At 41.5% G+C, this 17729-nt stretch overlaps 1 protein-coding gene across 2 annotated transcripts in view; it reads left to right on the top strand.

The window, feature by feature from the left end:
• Window positions 1-15404, top strand: part of pofut2 (protein O-fucosyltransferase 2) — a 31130-nt gene extending 15726 nt beyond the window's left edge. For both annotated transcript variants that reach the window (XM_033024441.1, XM_033024440.1), the window contains 7 exons: window positions 1452-1596; window positions 2262-2372; window positions 8268-8334; window positions 9910-10035; window positions 11817-11997; window positions 12798-12921; window positions 13393-15404. In XM_033024441.1, coding sequence (XP_032880332.1) covers window positions 1452-1596; window positions 2262-2372; window positions 8268-8334; window positions 9910-10035; window positions 11817-11997; window positions 12798-12921; window positions 13393-13546 — 908 coding nt within the window. In that variant the 3' untranslated portion in view covers window positions 13547-15404. The remainder of the gene's footprint in view (window positions 1-1451; window positions 1597-2261; window positions 2373-8267; window positions 8335-9909; window positions 10036-11816; window positions 11998-12797; window positions 12922-13392) is intronic.
• Window positions 15405-17729: the final 2325 nt, after the last annotated feature.

Genomic DNA, 17729 nt, shown 5'->3' with positions numbered 1-17729 from the left:
TTCCTATAATTAGGCGACCAAAATTGTACACCATACTCCAGAATTGGCCTCACCAATGCCTTGTACAATTTTAACATTACATCCCAACTTCTATACTCAATGCTCTGATTTATAAAGGCCAGCACACCAAAAGCTTTCTTTACCACCCTATCTACATGAGATTCCACTTTCATGGAACTGTGCACAGTTATTCCCAGATCCCTCTGTTCACCTACATTCTTCAATTCCCTACCATTTACCATGTACGTCCTATTTTGATTTGTCCTGCCAAGATGTAGAACCTCACACTTATCAGCATTAAACTCCATCTGCCATCTTTCAGCCCACTCTTCCAACTGGCATAAATCTCTCTGTAGACTTTGAAACTCTTCTTCATTACCCGCAACCCCACCTATCTTAGTATCATCTGCATACTTACTAATCCAATTTACCACACCATCGTCCAGATCATTGATGTACATGACAAACAACAGTGGACCCAACACAGATCCCTGTGGCACCCCACTCGTCACTGGCCTCCAACCTGACAAACAACCATCCACCATTACTCTCTGGCATCTCCCATTCAGCCACTGTTGAATCCATCTTGCTACTCCACCATTAATACCCAACCATTGAACCTTCTTAACCAACCTTCCATGAGGAACCTTGTCAAAGGCCTTACTGAAGTCCATATACACAACATCCACTGCTTTACCCTCATCAATTTCCCGAGTAACATCTTCAAAAAATTCAAGAAGATTAGTTAAACATGACCTTCCAGGCACAAATCCATGTTGACTGTTCCTAATCAGACCCTGTTTATCCAGATGCTTATATATATTATCTCTAAGTATTCTTTCCATTAATTTGCCCACCACTGACGTCAAACTAATAGGTCTATAATTGCTAGGTTTACTCTTAGAACCATTTTTAAACAATGGAACAACATGCGCAGTACGCCAATCCTCCGGCACTATTCCCGTTACTAATGACATTTGAAATATTTCTGCCATAGCCCCTGCTATTTCTACACTAACTTCCCTCAATGTCCTAGGGAATATCCTGTCCGGACCCGGAGACTTATCCACTTTTATATTTCTCAAAAGTGTCAGTACTTCCTCTTCTTTGATCCTCATAGTTTCCATAGCTACTCTACTTGTTTCCCTTACCTCACATAATTCAATATCCTTCTCCTTGGTGAATACCGAAGAAAAGAAACTGTTCAATATCTCCCCCATCTCTTTTGGCTCTGCAGATAGTTGGCCACTCTGACTCTCTAATGGACCAATTTTATCCCTCGTTATCCTTTTGCTATTAATATAGCGGTAGAAACCCTTCGGATTTACTTTTACCTTACTTGCCAAAGCAACCTCAAATCTCCTGCAATATTTTCTTGTTGCAATGATATGCAAAGGTTCAAATGTTTTCACTTAAAAATTGGATCTCTACTAATCAATCTCTGTTCTCAGAATCTGGTGGGCCATTCATACAGCAAATCTATGTTCTGCAAGGATATGCAGAAGGTTGGACAGAGGGCCATTGGGAGGAAAAGGTGGATGAGCGACTTTGCATGGAGGATCATGCATATGTGAATGACAAACAAGGATTTTATAGGTATTTGCTTGGCTTATTTGTAACTCATGTTTAAACTTCTTGTAATATAGTAAATGTGGAGACTTCCTGGTAGGTCATGGAAGCTTTCCTTGGTAGGACCGATAGTCACACAGCGCAGAAGTTAGTCATAGAGTGATACCACATAGAAACAGGCCCTTTGGCCTCCATATCTATGATGGCCATCATGCCTTGCTATACTAATCTCATTTGCCTGCACGAATTCCATATCCATTTAGGCCCTGCCTATCAAGTAACGTCTGGATGCCTCTGAATTGTTGTTACTGTTTCTGCCTCCACCACCTCCCCTGGCAGCTTATTTCAGTTACCAACGAAACTCTGATAATAATTTCCTCTCTAAAAATTCTCCCTCTCACCTTAATCCTATGCCCTTTAGTCTTACGCACTCTTACCATGTGAAACAGACTCTTTACTATCTACCCTAAGTATACTTCTCATAATTTTATATGCAAATGTAATTGAGATTTAAATCCATTGAGATAAACAAATTGCTGGAGTAACTCAGTGGGACAGGCAGCATCACTGGGGAAAAGGAATGGGAGCCTTGTGAGATGAGGCATGTTATTATGTAGGAAGTATGATTGCCCCATTGTAAGGAGATGAAGTTAGCATGTTACTAACTCTGCTATTTATTTTTTTTATAACAGAGGTTGGTTTTGGGGTTACAAGGAGACAAGAGGCCTCAGTGTCGCCTGTGTGTCCGTGCAAGGTTCAGCATCCATCATAGTGCCAGTTCTTCTGAAAAACACCACAGCACAGTGAGTGAGTGACCTGAACATAGAAAGTCCAAAATATCTTTTTATACTTGTGCTATGATGATTTGTAAATTTTGTTGGACATTCAGAGCTGCCAATTAGTACAAATTTTCTGTATTTTGTGCGGAAATGCGATCAGAATACGGATGTATGGATTTGCTTTGTAAAATACGAATTTTTAAAAATCAACCCGACTTCCTGTTTCATCTTGCTGCTTAAAAATGCAAGGATATAAAAAGTCATACTGTACCTCTAAAAAATTATAGCAGATTAAATCTATTAGTATTTTAAATTTCAAGATCTGGATGATTATTTTTGTAAACTTTGATCTGCCTGTCCCGCTCCAGGTTTAAACAGCGCTGTCAGTTTAACGTGTGGGAATTTAAACGAACAGTGCTCTGGGTTCCAAAAATGGCGCTCCCAGCTGAAACGCTATTGCCTTTACACATAGCGCTATGGCCACAGCACTATGGGTTATAGACTGTTAGGGGAGAGAGAGAGGGAGAAGAAGGAGGAGAGGGAGTGGGAGGGAGGGAATAAGAGAGAGGGAGGGAGGGAGAAAAAAAAGGAAGGCGAGAGGGAAGAAGAGAGGGAGGGAGGGAAAGAGGGAGGTGGAGGGAAAGAGGGAGGTGGAGGGAGAGAGGGAGGAGAGGGTGGGAGGGAGGGGAGGGTGGGAGGGAGGGAAAGAGAGCGAGGGAGGGAGAGGGAGGCTTCCAAAATGGCTTTGACATCATCATCTGGTGTTAAAAGCAGGAAGCAGCCGTTCAAACAGCAGTATACAAAGAGATGACAATTATTGCACTGTCAAGTAAGGTGCGTACATGTCAATTGGTAACAAAGTTATGCATTCTTATACTCTTACATGGATATGACCGCACATAAAAAATAACACTTTTTTCAGCAAAATGGCACCGCATACAAATACTGATTTCCTCAGCATAATACTGATTTTTAGGTAGTAGAATACTGAAATGCTCTGACAAAACTTGGCAACTCTGGACAATGCAATAAAATTGACAAATCGCCACAGGGACATTACAGAGTAGGATAACCAAGTAAATTGCCTGCTAAACAATATCACTTCCTTTGATAATTTGAAGTCTGAAACTTTTGGTCGAGAGGAGAGTTGAAGGATATGGGACAGTGAAGCCAAGAGCAAATTCCAATTAGAAACATAGACATAGAAACATAGAAAATAGGTGCAGGAGTAGGCCATTCGGCCCTTCGAGCCTGCACCGCCATTCAATATGATCATGGCTGATCATCCAACTCAGTATCCTGTACCTGCCTTCTCTCCATACGCCCTGATCCCTTTAGCCACAAGGGCCACATCTAACTCCCTCTTAAATATAGCCAATGAACTGGCCTCAACTACCTTCTGTTGCAGAGAATTCCAGAGATTCACCACTCTCTGTGTGAAAAATGTTTTCCTCATCTCGGTCCTAAAAGATTTCCCCCTTATCCTTAAACTGTGACCCCTTGTTCTGGACTTCCCCAACATCGGGAACAATCTTCCTGCATCTAGCCTGTCCAACCCCTTAAGAATTTTGTAAGTTTCTATAAGATTCCCCCTCAATCTTCTAAATTCTAGCAAGTATAAGCCGAGTCTATCCAGTCTTTCTTCATATGAAAGTCCTGACATCCCAGGAATCAGTCTGGTGAACCTTCTCTCTACTCCCTCTATGGCAAGAATGTATTTCCTCAGATTAGGAGACCAAAACTGTACGCAATACTCCAGGTGTGGTCTCACCAAGACCCTGTACAACTGCAGTAGAACCTCCCTGCTCCTATACTCAAATCCTTTTGTTATGAATGCTAACATACCATTCGTTTTCTTCACTGCCTGCTGCACCTGCATGCCTACTTTTAATGACTGGTGTACCATGACACCCAGGTCTCGTTGCATCTCCCCTTTTCCTAATCGGCCACCATTCAGATAATAGTCTACTTTCCTGTTTTTGCCACCAAAGTGGATAACCTCACATTTATCCACATTATACTGCATCTGCCATGCATTTGCCCACTCACCCAGCCTATCCAAGTCACCTTGCAGCCACCAAGCATCCTCCTCACAGCTAACACTGCCCCCCAGCTTCGTGTCATCCGCAAACTTGGAGATGTTGCATTCAATTCCCTCGTCCAAATCATGAATATATATTGTAAATAGCTGGGGTTCCAGCACTGAGCCTTGCGGTACCCCACTAGTCACTGCCTGCCATTGTGAAAAGGACCCGTTTACTCCTACTCTTTGCTTCCTGTCTGTCAGCCAGTTCTCTATCCACATCAATACTGAACCCCCAATACCGTGTGCTTTAAGTTTGTATACTAATCTCTTATGTGGGACCTTGTCGAAAGCCTTCTGAAAGTCCAGATATAACACATCCACTGGTTCTCCCTTATCCACTGTACTAGTTGCATCCCCTGAAAAATTCTATAAGATTCGTCAGACATGATTTACCTTGCTGACTTTGTCCAATGATTTCACCACTTTCCAAAAGTGCTGCTATCCCATCTTTAATAACTGATTCTAGCAGTTTCCCCACTACCGATGTTAGACTAACTGGTCTGTAATTCCCCGTTTTCTCTCTCCCTTTTTAAAAAGTGGGGTTACATTAGCTACCCTCCAATTCTCAGGAACTACTCCAGAATCTAAAGAATTTTGAAAAATTATCACTAATGCATCCACTATTTCTGGGACTACTTCCTTAAGTACTCTGGGATGCAGCCTATCTGGCCCTGGGGATTTATCGGCCTTTAATCCATTCAATTTACCTAACACCACTTCCCGGCTAACCTGGATTTCACTCAGTTCCTCCATCTCATTTGACCCCAGTCCCCTGCTATTGTCGGCAGATTATTTATGTCTTCCTTAGTGAAGACAGAACCAAAGTAGTTATTCAATTGGTCTGCCATGTCGTTGTTCCCCATGATCAATTCACCTGTTTCTGACTGCAAGGCACCTACATTTGTTTTAACTAATCTTTTTCTCTTCACATATCTATAAAAACGTTTGCAGTCAGATTTTATGTTCCCTGCCAGTTTTCTTTCATAATCTATTTTCCCTTTCCTAATTAAGCCCTTTGTCCTCCTCTGCTGGACTGAATTTCTCCCAGTCCTCTGGTAGGCTGCTTTTTCTGGTTAATTTGTATGCTTCATTATTTGTTTTGATACTATCTCTGATTTCCCTTGTTATCCACGGATGCACTACCTTCCTTGATTTATTCTTTTGCCAAACTGGGATGAACAATTGTTGTAGTTCATCCATGCAGTCTTTAAATGCCTTCCATTGCATATCCACCGTCAACCCTTTAAGAATCAATTGCCAGTCTATCTTGGTCAATTCACGTCTCATACCCTCAAAGTTACCTTTCTTTAAGTTCAGGACCCTTGTTTATGAATTTATAATGTCACTCTCCATCCTAATGAAGAACTCAACCATATTATGGTCACTCTTGCCCAAGGGGCCACGTACAACAAGACTGCTAACTAACCCTTCCTCATTACTCAATACCCAGTCTAGAATAACCTGCTCTCTCGTTGGTTCCGCTACATGTTGGTTTAGAAAACTATCCCGCATACATTCCAAGAAATCCTCTTCCTCAGCACCCTTGCCAATTGATTCACCCAATCTATATGTAGATTGAAGTCACCCATTTTAACTGTTTTACCTTTGTTGCACGCATTTCTAATTTCCTGTTTGATGCCATCCCCAACTCCACTACTACTGTTAGGTGGCCTGTACACAACTCCCACTAGCGTTTTCTGTCCCTTAGTATTTCACAGCTCTACCCATATCGATTCCACATCCTCCAAGCTAATGTCCTTCCTTTCTATTGCGTTAATCTCCTCTCTAACTAAGCAACGTCACCCCACCTCCTTTTCCTTTCTGTCTATCCCTCCTGAATATTGAATATCCCTGGATGTTCAGCTTCCAGCCTTGGTCACCCTGGAGCCATGTCTCCATGATCCCAACTATATCATAGTCATTAATAGCTATCTGCACATTCGACTCATCCACCTTATTACGAATGCTCCTTGCATTGAGACACAAAGCCTTCAGGCTTGTTTTTACAACACTCTTACCCCTTATACAATTATGTTGAAAAGTGGCCCTTTTTTGATTTTTGCCCTGGATTTGTCTGCCTGCCACTTTTACTTTTCACCTTGCTACCTATTGCTTCTACCCTCATTTTACACCCTTCTGTTTCTTCGCTCACGCATTTAAGAAACCCTTTCCCTTTAACTCCATCCTCGACTATCCCATTTGACACCCCACCCCCCTTATTCAGTTTAAAACCACCCATGTAGCAGTCGCAAACCTGCCTGCCAGAATGCTGGTCCCACACCTGTTAAGATGCAATCCGTCCCTTTTGACAGGTGGGGGACCAGCATTCTGGCAGGCAGATTAGCCATGATCTTATTCAGTGGTGCAGCAGGCTCAATCACATGGGTTTTTCCTGCCATTAGATTCTTAAGGGAGTTTTCGCTCTTCCTTTTAAGATAAACATATCCATCTTCAGGAATGGAGACCAAACATAGTATACACCAGTTCTGAAAAGTTGCATGAATAGTTACAAAAACATCTTAACTCTGATACTCTATTCTCCTTGCTGTAAAATGCCAAAGTATATTTGCTACCTTTGGTACTTGATACACATACACGTTAGTCATCTCTGTTTTATATGCAAGAACTCTGGCATTTATTTGGAACTAATAAAGTGTTGGAGGAAATCGGCTGATCAGGCAGCATCCGTGGAGGGAAATGGATAGACATTGTTTTGGGTCAGGCCACTTCTTCAGACTGAAGAAAGGGGAAGAAAGCAGGAAAAAGGGGGGGGGGGGGGGGGTGTCAGGGCAATGCCTGACAAGTGATAGGTGAATACAGGTGAGGTACGGTGATTGGCAGATGGTGGAATAGGTGGCATAGGCTAGACTTAGACAGGAGACAAAAGGGTGTTGGATAAGCAAAAAGGAGGAGTGAAATGTAAAACTGGAGGGAAGGTTATGGGTGTAAGGGGACATGGAGAGGGGAAATGGGAGAATGAAAGAAATATCGGACGGGGACGGGAAATGAGTGTACGAAGAAGCAGAAAGGAACAAAATTATGGGATGGGAGAAAGTGGGAGGAACATACGCCCTCGGGGTGAGGGGCAATGGAAAGAGAAGGGGGTTATTACTTGAAATTTGCGAATACAATGTTCATACCATTTGGTTTTAAACTCCACAAGTGTAATATGAGGTGCTGTTCTTCCAATTTATGTATGGCCTCACTCTGGCACAGGAAGGGGCTAAGGACTGAAAGGTCAGAATCGGAAGAGGAGTTAAAATAGTTTGCAATTGGGATTTTCTTTCATGTTCGAGCAACATGCATGTTCGAGCAAATGATAAAAAGGGACTTAAATATCCACTGTATGGACACAGCATCTCTTCTGATACTCCAGTGTTATAATGTGGGAGATGTTTTCCTCCGCAGAGTTAAATGGAGGCTCGGTCCTCGTTCTTCATTAGAAGTTAAAGATCTTTTGGCATTATTCAAAGATGCTCTTTTTGTCGTCTTGTTTTTTGTCTTGCATTTGCCCCTTGTCATCTAGCAACAAATGAACTGGGCATTTTATTTTGGTGCTGTTTGTGGGATCTTGCTGTGTATATTGTTTGCCACAACTTCTATAATGCAGCATGGACCATAATTCAGGAGAATTCTATTGGCTGCAAGATTTTGGGATGCCTGAGGTATGAAAGGTGCTATCTGAATTCCAGTTTATTTTTTTTAATTTATACGTATTATTTGTGACCTCTGTTATATTTGGGGTTGGATGACTTAGAAGTGGGTCATCTAAGTATAAAGTTAGATGTTTTGTTGTTCAAGGAAGCCTGAAAAGGTTTCTGATTGTATTCCAGGTCTGTAATGTTAGATAGAGCAGAGAACCTCCTTCATGACCATTACGCAGGGAAAAGTTACTGGGATGTGAGTACTATATATGTTCAGTGATTTAACTTCAACCGTAGAATTTCTCGATTAGAAAACCTCTATCACCTAAAACTCTTAAATCTTGGAAAATATGTATAACACTAATGCATGTTCACTAACAATTTCCATCTGCACCCTCAAATATCACTCCCCAATCTCACCAGTAGCATTAGACACATCAATCTGTACAACTAAATCTGCTCCCTAACCCACACTTTGCTTTTCTTTTTCAATGCATTATTTAAAATGTCCCCATTCATCTCTCCTAATCTGTCCTTCAGTCTATAACTTTGTCCTGCACAGTCATATAAATGGTCTTGGGATTTTTTTTACTGCTTTAAAGATGTGTAAAAATATTGTTGTTGTTTCTAGATAATTCCTTGAAGTATGTGATCCATCCTTCTTGCCCAACAAGCTGCCACCACTCCTCAAATGTTGAATATTTTGTTCTTGTGTGTCTCCACATTTTTCTTTCTATCAGAAATCCACGAGTAATGTTTTAAATATATTTTTGAGTGATCAAGTAGGTTGTACTGCTCCCTTCCAATTGTTCCCCATTGTCAGATAGCGTCATACAGCCCCTTCAGCCCAACTCATCCAAGATGCCCCATCTATGCTAGACCCATTTGCCCATGTTTGGCCCTTATCCCCATAAATCTTTCTTATCCATGTACCTGTCCAAATGTATTTTAAATACTGTATAATCCCTGCCTGAGTTATCTCCTCTGGCAGCTTGTTCCATATACCCACCACCTTCTGAGTGGAAAAAGTTGCCCCTTGGATTCCTATTAAATCCTTCCCCTCTCACCTTAAACCGATGGCCTGATTCACCTACACATTTTTGTGTACATTCAAAATCTAAAAACAAGGAACTGCACATACTGGTTTACACAAAACGACACAAAGTGCCGAAGTAACTTTGCGGGTCAGGCAGCATCTCTGGAAAACATGGAGAGGTGACGTTTCGAGTTCGGATCCTTCAGACCTCTGTGAAGACTTTCTTCAGAACACTGTCACTTTGTGCATTCATCCTATCTATTCCATTCATGTTTTTATACACCTCTACAAGATCTCCCTCCTGAACAAATAATAAAGCCCTAGCTTATCCAACCTTTTCCTATAGATCAAGTTCTCGAGTCCTGGCTGTATCCTCGTACATCTTCTCTGCACTCTTTCTAGCTTCATAACATCCTTTCTATAGCAGGATGACCAAAACTGGGCACAGTACTCAAAATGTGGCCTCACCAACATCTTGTACAATGGTAACATAACCTCCCAACTTTTATACTCAATATCCTGATGAAGACCAATATACCAAAAGCCGCATTTACTGCCCTATCTACCTATGACACCACTTTCAGGAAACCATGTACCTGTACTCCTAGATCCCTCTGCTCTACAACACTCTCCAGGGAACACTCCCTATTGAACAAAATGGTTGCCATGGTGTCTTGTATTTCAACTGTGACCACTCCTGAGAAGGAGACTATTGGCTGAGATGTGGTTTGGCTCTTTTTAAGCTTGTGAAAAGAGCTTCACAAATCTAAGTTCTGTTTTTCCTGCCATTCACAGGCTCGGAGAAGCATGGTGTTTGCCAAGCATCTACGTGTAGTTGGGGATGAATTCAGGGCAAAGTACCTAAACTCAACAGATGAATTGGACAACACCATTTACAATGAAGATTGGACCAAAATGAAGGTAAGTTGTGAACAGGATTAGAGTGAGGTATGATCTTGTACTTTATTTAATTTACACATGTGGGTCTTTGCACTATTTCTTACATTATATTTTTGCTCATATTTCCCCATTTTGCTCCCCCCCCCCACACACCTTAAAGCTATGTCCTCTAAGATTCTGTGCATTTACCCAATCTATTCCTGAAGAGGAGCCATCTTGGGGAACGGCTGCTAACCAGCAGCCGTCCGTTTAATTCATTTTTTTTTTTCAGTTGTTAGTTAGTCTTGTTCTTCGTTTGTTCGGAGAAATGGACTTATTAATGTGGGGGGAAGGAGGTAATCTTACTTCTAGATCCCTACCTGGTCGGTGAGGCAGCTTTTTCTCCGGGCTGCCCGTCGACCCGTCCTTGTGGCCTACCAGCGGGCGTGGAGCGCCGTTTCCTGGCGGGGACCGCCCAGCACCTCAGCTTCGTTGGCGGCATAGCGCTGGAGCGCTATCGCGGAGCGGAGCGGGCGATGCCTTGCCTGGGTCGCCGCGCTGGAGCTCCGGTGAGCTGGACCGCCGTGATCAGCTGCGGGTCTGTGGAGCGGGCGGCGCCGACATTAACATCGGGAGCCTGGGAGCTCCAACCCGGTGTGTCGTTGTCGGCTTCGGAAGCCGACAATCCCCTGCTAGGAAGCGGCCGTTCCAGGTGGCCCAGCCGCTGTGAGGACTCTCCCGACGCCGGGGCAACACCACCCGGCCAGAACGGCCAGGAACATCGGGCCTCTGTAGAGGCAACAGCGGTGGCCTCAATAGGCCTGACTTTTGGGAGAACTGGGGTTGGGGACTGGACATTGTGCCTTCCCCCACAGTGGTATCCATTGTGGTGGGATGATTTTTCTGTGTGTAAGTTACTTTGTTAGTCTGTGTCCAAGATGGCTGTTGGAAGGGAGAGTGGACGCTGGCGCGCTTTAGCTGCCGCTGCTCTCTCTTCACATTGTGATTTTTTGATTTTGTGTCTGGAGCGATTTCTATCTTTAATTTGTGTATTGATGATGTCCTTATTATTTATTTTTCTCCGACTATATGTTTTTTTCTCTTCTGTTAATCTTTGTAAGGTGTCCTTGAGATTTGAAAGGCGCCCAAAAATAAAATGTATTATTATTATTATTATTATTATTCCTCTTATCATTCTATAAGATCACCCTCCTGCACACCAAGGAATAAAGTCCTAGCCTGCTCAATCCATCTCTATAGCTCAGGCCCTCGAGTCCTGGCAACATCCTCATAAATCTTCGCAGTACCCTTTCCAGTTTTCCTGTAATAGGAACTAAAACTGAACACAATACTCCAAATGTGGCCTCGCCAATGTCTTGTACAACTGTAACATAACCTCCCAACTTCTATACTCCTACATTTGTCAAGATAGTGAAAATCTGTTTTGCTTGCTATCCAAGTTACTGATAACATACAACTCTGCAATCAAATTGTACACAATTCCAACTGGTGGTGTAAAAAGAGAAAGGAAAGTGCAAAATATAGGATTACAGTTAAAGAGAAAATGCAGATTTTAAAAAGTGCAAGAGCTGCGGCAAGTTAGATTAGGAGATTGGCAATTAGTTTATGAAATCCATTCAAGAGTTTGACAACAGCAGGGAAGAAGCTGTTCTGGAATCTGGTTGTGAAAGCCATTATATAATGCATATCTTTATCATGCATCATGTTTTTGAGGACAAGAATCTACTGTCATTCACAATAATGAATGCTGGGATATGCCTTACCATATCGACCTGAAACTTTTTTTTATCCCTTTGCCACAGGTGAAATTAGGCACAGCCAAAGGAGGCCCGTATTTGGCCGTGCATCTGAGAAGGAAAGACTTCATCTGGGGCCACAGAAAGGATGTCCCAAGCATCAAGGGCACAGCCATGAAGATTCAAAGCCTGATGAAAGAGCTGAAATTGGAGAAAGTGTTTGTAGCCACAGATGCTGCCGAGGATGGTAATATAATCTTACTGCCATCCAGTCTGGTCAGCAGCTGCCAGAATCTCCCTGATCGGAGAGCTCTATTCCTCCTTCATGCTGCATGAGAACACTAATAATGGCATTGCTAAACGTTTAGTCAATTGTGATTGATTTATACCATAAGTGTCTTGTGTCCATAACTCGCAGAAGGTTTTTCTACTATATTTAAGAGATATATATATTTAGTTTATACAACCTGATGGATTCACTTTTCTATCCTTCCTGAGATGCAATACCCAAAATACTCCATTTATTTTCTTATACCATAATTTTGTATTCCAGTCACTTGAGTATAAAGGCCAAGATTCCATTAATGTTGGTGATTATTACGTGTATGTACACAGGCTCCTAGGAGCTTCTGTGTCTGTCTCTATAAATCTTCTTTTTTTTTAAGTGTGGGCTGATGTTTTTCGTTGTTGTTGTGAAATGACCAAGAGACAGTTAAAGTCAAGACTAGTTGCTATTGATCCAAGGGTTTACTTAAGACTAGGAGCTCAGTTTGGTCAAAGTCTTATACAGTTGACATGATACGTTTTAAACAAAATACAATTTGCAACTGTTCAATTGGATGATGCAATTTCGCAACATTTACAAAGCTGTGAAGACAGATAATAATGTAACAAGGGTAACAACTATGTATGTAGAGGCTAAATTTGATTAAAAATGAAATAAATTTGAGATGTCAGGAATGGACTCGCTCCAATTGGAACAGGTAGTGTGAATACCAGATTTTTATTTTAGAGCTGCCATAACAAAATGTAAAATCTTTTTTTTAGACTTGAAGGAGCTGAAAAGCTTTCTCTCAAAGATAATTCAATTTGAACCAACCCAAGAGGAGCTTCAATTATATAAAGACGGAGGCGTCGCCATCATTGACCAATGGATCTGCGCTCATGCAAGGTAGGAGCAGGGATGACTAGAGTTAACAAAAACATAAATGCTGGAGGAACCAAGCCAGTCAAGTAGCATCTGTGGAAAGAGAAACCAGTCAGCATTTTGGGTCCACCATTGGGGACATGTGAGATTTAAGACAAAAGATAAAACAGATTATGTGTAAGGAGCACGAGTACTCGAAGGAGCATCATGTGATAATGGGAAATTATAGCAATTTACCTGAAGTTGTGCATGGGTGTGGGTTTGCCAAACAAATTAGTGGCTCTATCCCAGAAGATGGACATGGAGCTTGAGAAAGGGAAGAAGAGTAGGATGGCACAGTGGCGTAGTAGTAGAGCTGCTGCCTTACAAAGCCAGAGAACCGGGTTCATTCCTGACTACAGGTGCTGTTTGTGTGGAGTTTGTATGTTCTCCTTGTGCCTAACTGCCTCTTCTCCCCACTCCCTCTTCCCCACCATCTGATTTGATGTTGTGCAGATTTTTCATTGGAACCTCAGTGTCGACCTTTTCATTCCGTATCCATGAGGAGCGGGAGATTATTGGCTTTGACCCAAAAACTACTTACCACAGGCTCTGCGGTGACCACGAAAATGAATGTGAACAGCCAACACATTGGAAGATCGTATACTGAACGGCGCAGTGTTGCAATGCTACAGCATTATCTCAACTCATCTACATTATCCAGATGGCTATGAGAGCACATTGTTTACAAGAAGCCTTACACATCATTTTCATGCTGATTTTTGGTACTGTGAAACAAACTCTCAATGGCACAGTTCCCCTGGAAGCAACTGGGCTGTATTCTCTCAGCAGTTCCTACTGGATGGTTGGACCATTGCCTTTAATCATTCACCAAGTAAGCAGGAGAGTTTGTGAAGAGTGAACTTCATCAGTACTTCTCCTGTAGTTCAGTGAAATTCCTCACAGATGTAGAGGCAGTTTGTTGCTTCATCTTTTAGGATCTTGCGGCAAGTCATGGAAAAGTGTTAATCGCAATAGAACATTAATTACTGTCATTGTAAACTTTTTCTGTAAGAAAATACTTTCTTTTCCAATTCCATCTCAGTATTTATTGCAACTTTTTACAATCATGGTTTACAAGTAAATTGTAAAGACACAAAAGGGATGTTTTACTTGGCTACATTCAGATCCCCAATATCACCTCCTGAGTGTAGCTACTAATTTAATTTGGTAAGAAACACCTGCATTTTCGAATGAAATACAAACTCCTTATACCCGCTCTCAGTTTATCAGAGCCCACCAGTCTATGCCAAATTATTTTTAACAATTCATTGATCAACAACATGTAAATATTTGATTAATCAACATTGTCCCAAGGTGAACACAGTTCCCATTGTTCAATTTTGAGTGCATCACATTTGCTGGAAGATATTTCCCCATGAATTCCTTTCTAGTCCGATCCAAAATGGATTCCATTTTATGCTCTTGTCATTCTTTTTAATTTCAAACATTGCCAGCATAGGTTGTTAATATTCTGAATTGAGAAGGTGAAGAAATGAGCTGTTTCAGTGCCAGTTAGCTAATGCCTTGCTTATAGAGGAAGGGTATCTTCAAACAGTTTGATCAAAAGATACACAAATGCCAGAAAGAATTGTAATTCAGCTCTGAATAATTCTGCTCAACGGGAAAACCTGGCCTGTAAAATTGTGAAGTGTGTGAAGTATTTTATCCTTTCATTCTATAACTCATAGGATATTATATACCACTTTGTATTGTAGAATATAAAATTTACAGTACCTTGATTAGTGTTTTATTTTAGATGGAAAATACAAAAAATGCTGGAGGAATTCAGCTGCTCAGACATTAATTGCCAATCACTTCCCTGCCCCTCACCTGTATTCACCTATCATTTACCAGGCTTTGCCCCATTCACCACACTGGGGGAAATAAAATGCCCTACGCATCTCCTTTAAACCTGCCCCCTCATACCTATAATTTAGATGGATTGTACTAATTTGTATTGGAACATTTTAAATGTTCCCAGTCACCGTTGACATAGCCTGAGGTTGCAATGCATAAGGGTAAGCATTATGTTAAGTTTTATATTGTAAATACAAACAGTATTGAAATGCGGTGTTAGAGTGTATACATTTTGAGCTCGCGTCTAAAATGCCAGTATTCACTTTGCACTGTGTTGCTTTAACCGTCAATTACATATCTAATACTAAAATGTATTTTGGTGACCTCTCATTCGCTTATTTTCTTCTAATACATCTCTACCTGGTATTTCTATTCTTGCTTATTTATCACATCTGGTCACAGCTTTCCATACAGCTCCTTGCCAAAGTTCACATCAAGAACTGTAGCTTTCCCAGAAACAATTCCAATCCACAAAAAGCATAAAATTTCTCAATACAATGAGCAGTTTGCAGACAGCATGTCACGACTCTTGCTTGAGTTTAATGCAGATCTAGCATATATAAACCTGTTTCTATATTATTTTTGTAATAAAAACCTGCACAATCTAATCATTTCAGTTCTGCATCCTAATTGTGGTTTGCCAATTGCAACAGAATTCTCAGAGTACTCAGCAAGAAACCATAGACAAACATGCCAACCTCCACTTCAGAATTGGCCAACTATGATGAATGCTGGAGGAACTCAGTGGGTCGAGCAGCATGCGGGAAATGGATGTAAGATGTTTCAGTTCATGACCCTTCAGTGGGTCAGGACCCACAGTTCCTCCAGCAGATTATTTGTTGCTCCAGATTCCATTGGCTGCAGTCTCTTGTGTCTCCATGGCATATGCAATATTCTAATCCTTGTCATATAATCATCCTTGATTCAGTTTCGAGTTGTGCATGTATATGTCTTGGGAAAAATTGAAGAAACTGTGGTTGCTTTCTCAGGAGAGGAGGCAGAAGTGATCCGTTATTGATCAATGTGGGCTGGATATAATGTACACAGTAGGTGGAAGTGGCTACCACAGCTGGTGTTTAAAGCAAGTTGGTGCATTCAAGAGTTAGCTAGATAAGCAATAGACAAAAAGTATAGGGTGCATTGTTGAAGTCAGATGAATGGTGGGTGGATAACCAAGTCCCATATTGAAACTGAACCCAAAACCTATGTAATTGACCAAACAAAAATGCTGTAATCAGCCAAAGATGTGCACGTACTTTGTTCCGTGAAATGGTTCGGCAACGCACAATGATATGTTTCCAATCCTTGACCCAAAATCAAACGGGTGAAATCGCATCCACCTTTAGTGTTTTTTTTGCCTGTGGAGTGTCATGGGATTAGAGGTGACCATGCCTGCACTTCCTGTTATGAGCACCAGATGGTGTCTGGTTGTGGTTTGTCCACAATCAGCAGGCCGACTGTGACAATCAACTCGCCTGAGTTAAATGTGGTGTCAAACAAAGAAGGATTCCCCTCCCACTAACAGTTTTACATAAGGGATCTTGCTTTCAGGTTGACTGCTAGATTATTTTCTTGCCGATGAAGCATAATTTGAACTGTTTGCACAATGTACAATGTTAGCATCACTGCATATTACGAGGTTGCCTCGTATAGAAAAGGCCATATCAATTTCCCGTAATGCAGAGGCACATTATCTATGCATAGGTCAGTAAACATGAAATTAACTATTTTACCACTAAAGCAAATTTTATTCCACATCATAACATTTTTGGGTCATGATTCAATTGGGCAGTGACTGAATTCTGCAACCAGAACGGCAGTATTGCAGGGGTCACCTGTACTAAAATACTTATTTGTTAATTTAAAAGCTTGTTCTGAAATCCACCAATTATTGCAAACACAACATTGGTTTCAAAGTTGCTCAAAGACTGCATATACCATGACTCAAATGGCAGCTGACCTGCGTGTCTTCCAACCATTTGCCAAAGATACAATTTACACTGTATTATGGCACAAGTACAGTCACTCAGGAAACTCATTATCCAGGTAAAAGCCCATCTGTATTTAACCCACAGAAGAAAACTCAATTCAGACTGTTGGACAACAATATCAATCCAAGACAGGCCTCGATGTTCCAAACTAGAACATTGCACTCATTGAGTGGAACTTATAGGAATATTATTAAAGACACCATGGGTGTTCTAAAGCACTTCCATTGCATGGAACAAGCAGGAGGGATCTGACAGCAGTCAACTGAGTAGGTATACAGAGGCAGCACAGTTTGATGATTTGTAGAGTTGGCAGGTGAGGCCCTGACACAGAGTAAAACTATGAGGAGGATTAATTGAATTAGTACTAGAGTACAAGGAAGAAAGGGTAGGTAACAATGGGGTCCACCTGAGTTCCAAGGGACAAGATAGTTTGCTTCTGCCCCCATGTTTTATGAAACTTGAGCAAACTTGATGCCCCTCCCCATCACTATTCTTCCCAATCACCCTAACCCCCAGCACCTCTCTCTTAACCATTCCAAATCAAACCAGGTCAGGAGGCACGGTTCAAACTATCTTACCTGTGGAAGCATTGTTCTGGATCTGGACTGGGGTTAATCTTCACCAGAGATTGAAAGCAACATCATCACAACACTTATTTACTCCTCTATGGTCAGGTTGGTTAGACATCTGTCAAGAGAGAGAGGCTGAAGAGTCAAGAGTTTTTATTGTCATATGTACTAAAACGGAACAATGAAATTCTTAGTTGCAGCAGCACAACAAATATGTAAACATTGTACTCAGTAGACACCATTATAAACAACAAAAAGTTCAATGTATAAAAACAAACAATATAGTGCAAAGACAAAAACTGCCCCAAGTCCCCAATCTAAGTAGTCTGTTGGTTGGAATTTACTTGGAGCTCAATTTAGTAGCGCCTGATGG

The sequence above is a fragment of the Amblyraja radiata genome, chromosome 7 (genome assembly GCF_010909765.2).
Source record: "Amblyraja radiata isolate CabotCenter1 chromosome 7, sAmbRad1.1.pri, whole genome shotgun sequence".
Classification (NCBI taxonomy): domain Eukaryota; kingdom Metazoa; phylum Chordata; class Chondrichthyes; order Rajiformes; family Rajidae; genus Amblyraja; species Amblyraja radiata.
This window is presented reverse-complemented; position numbering and strand designations above follow the sequence as displayed.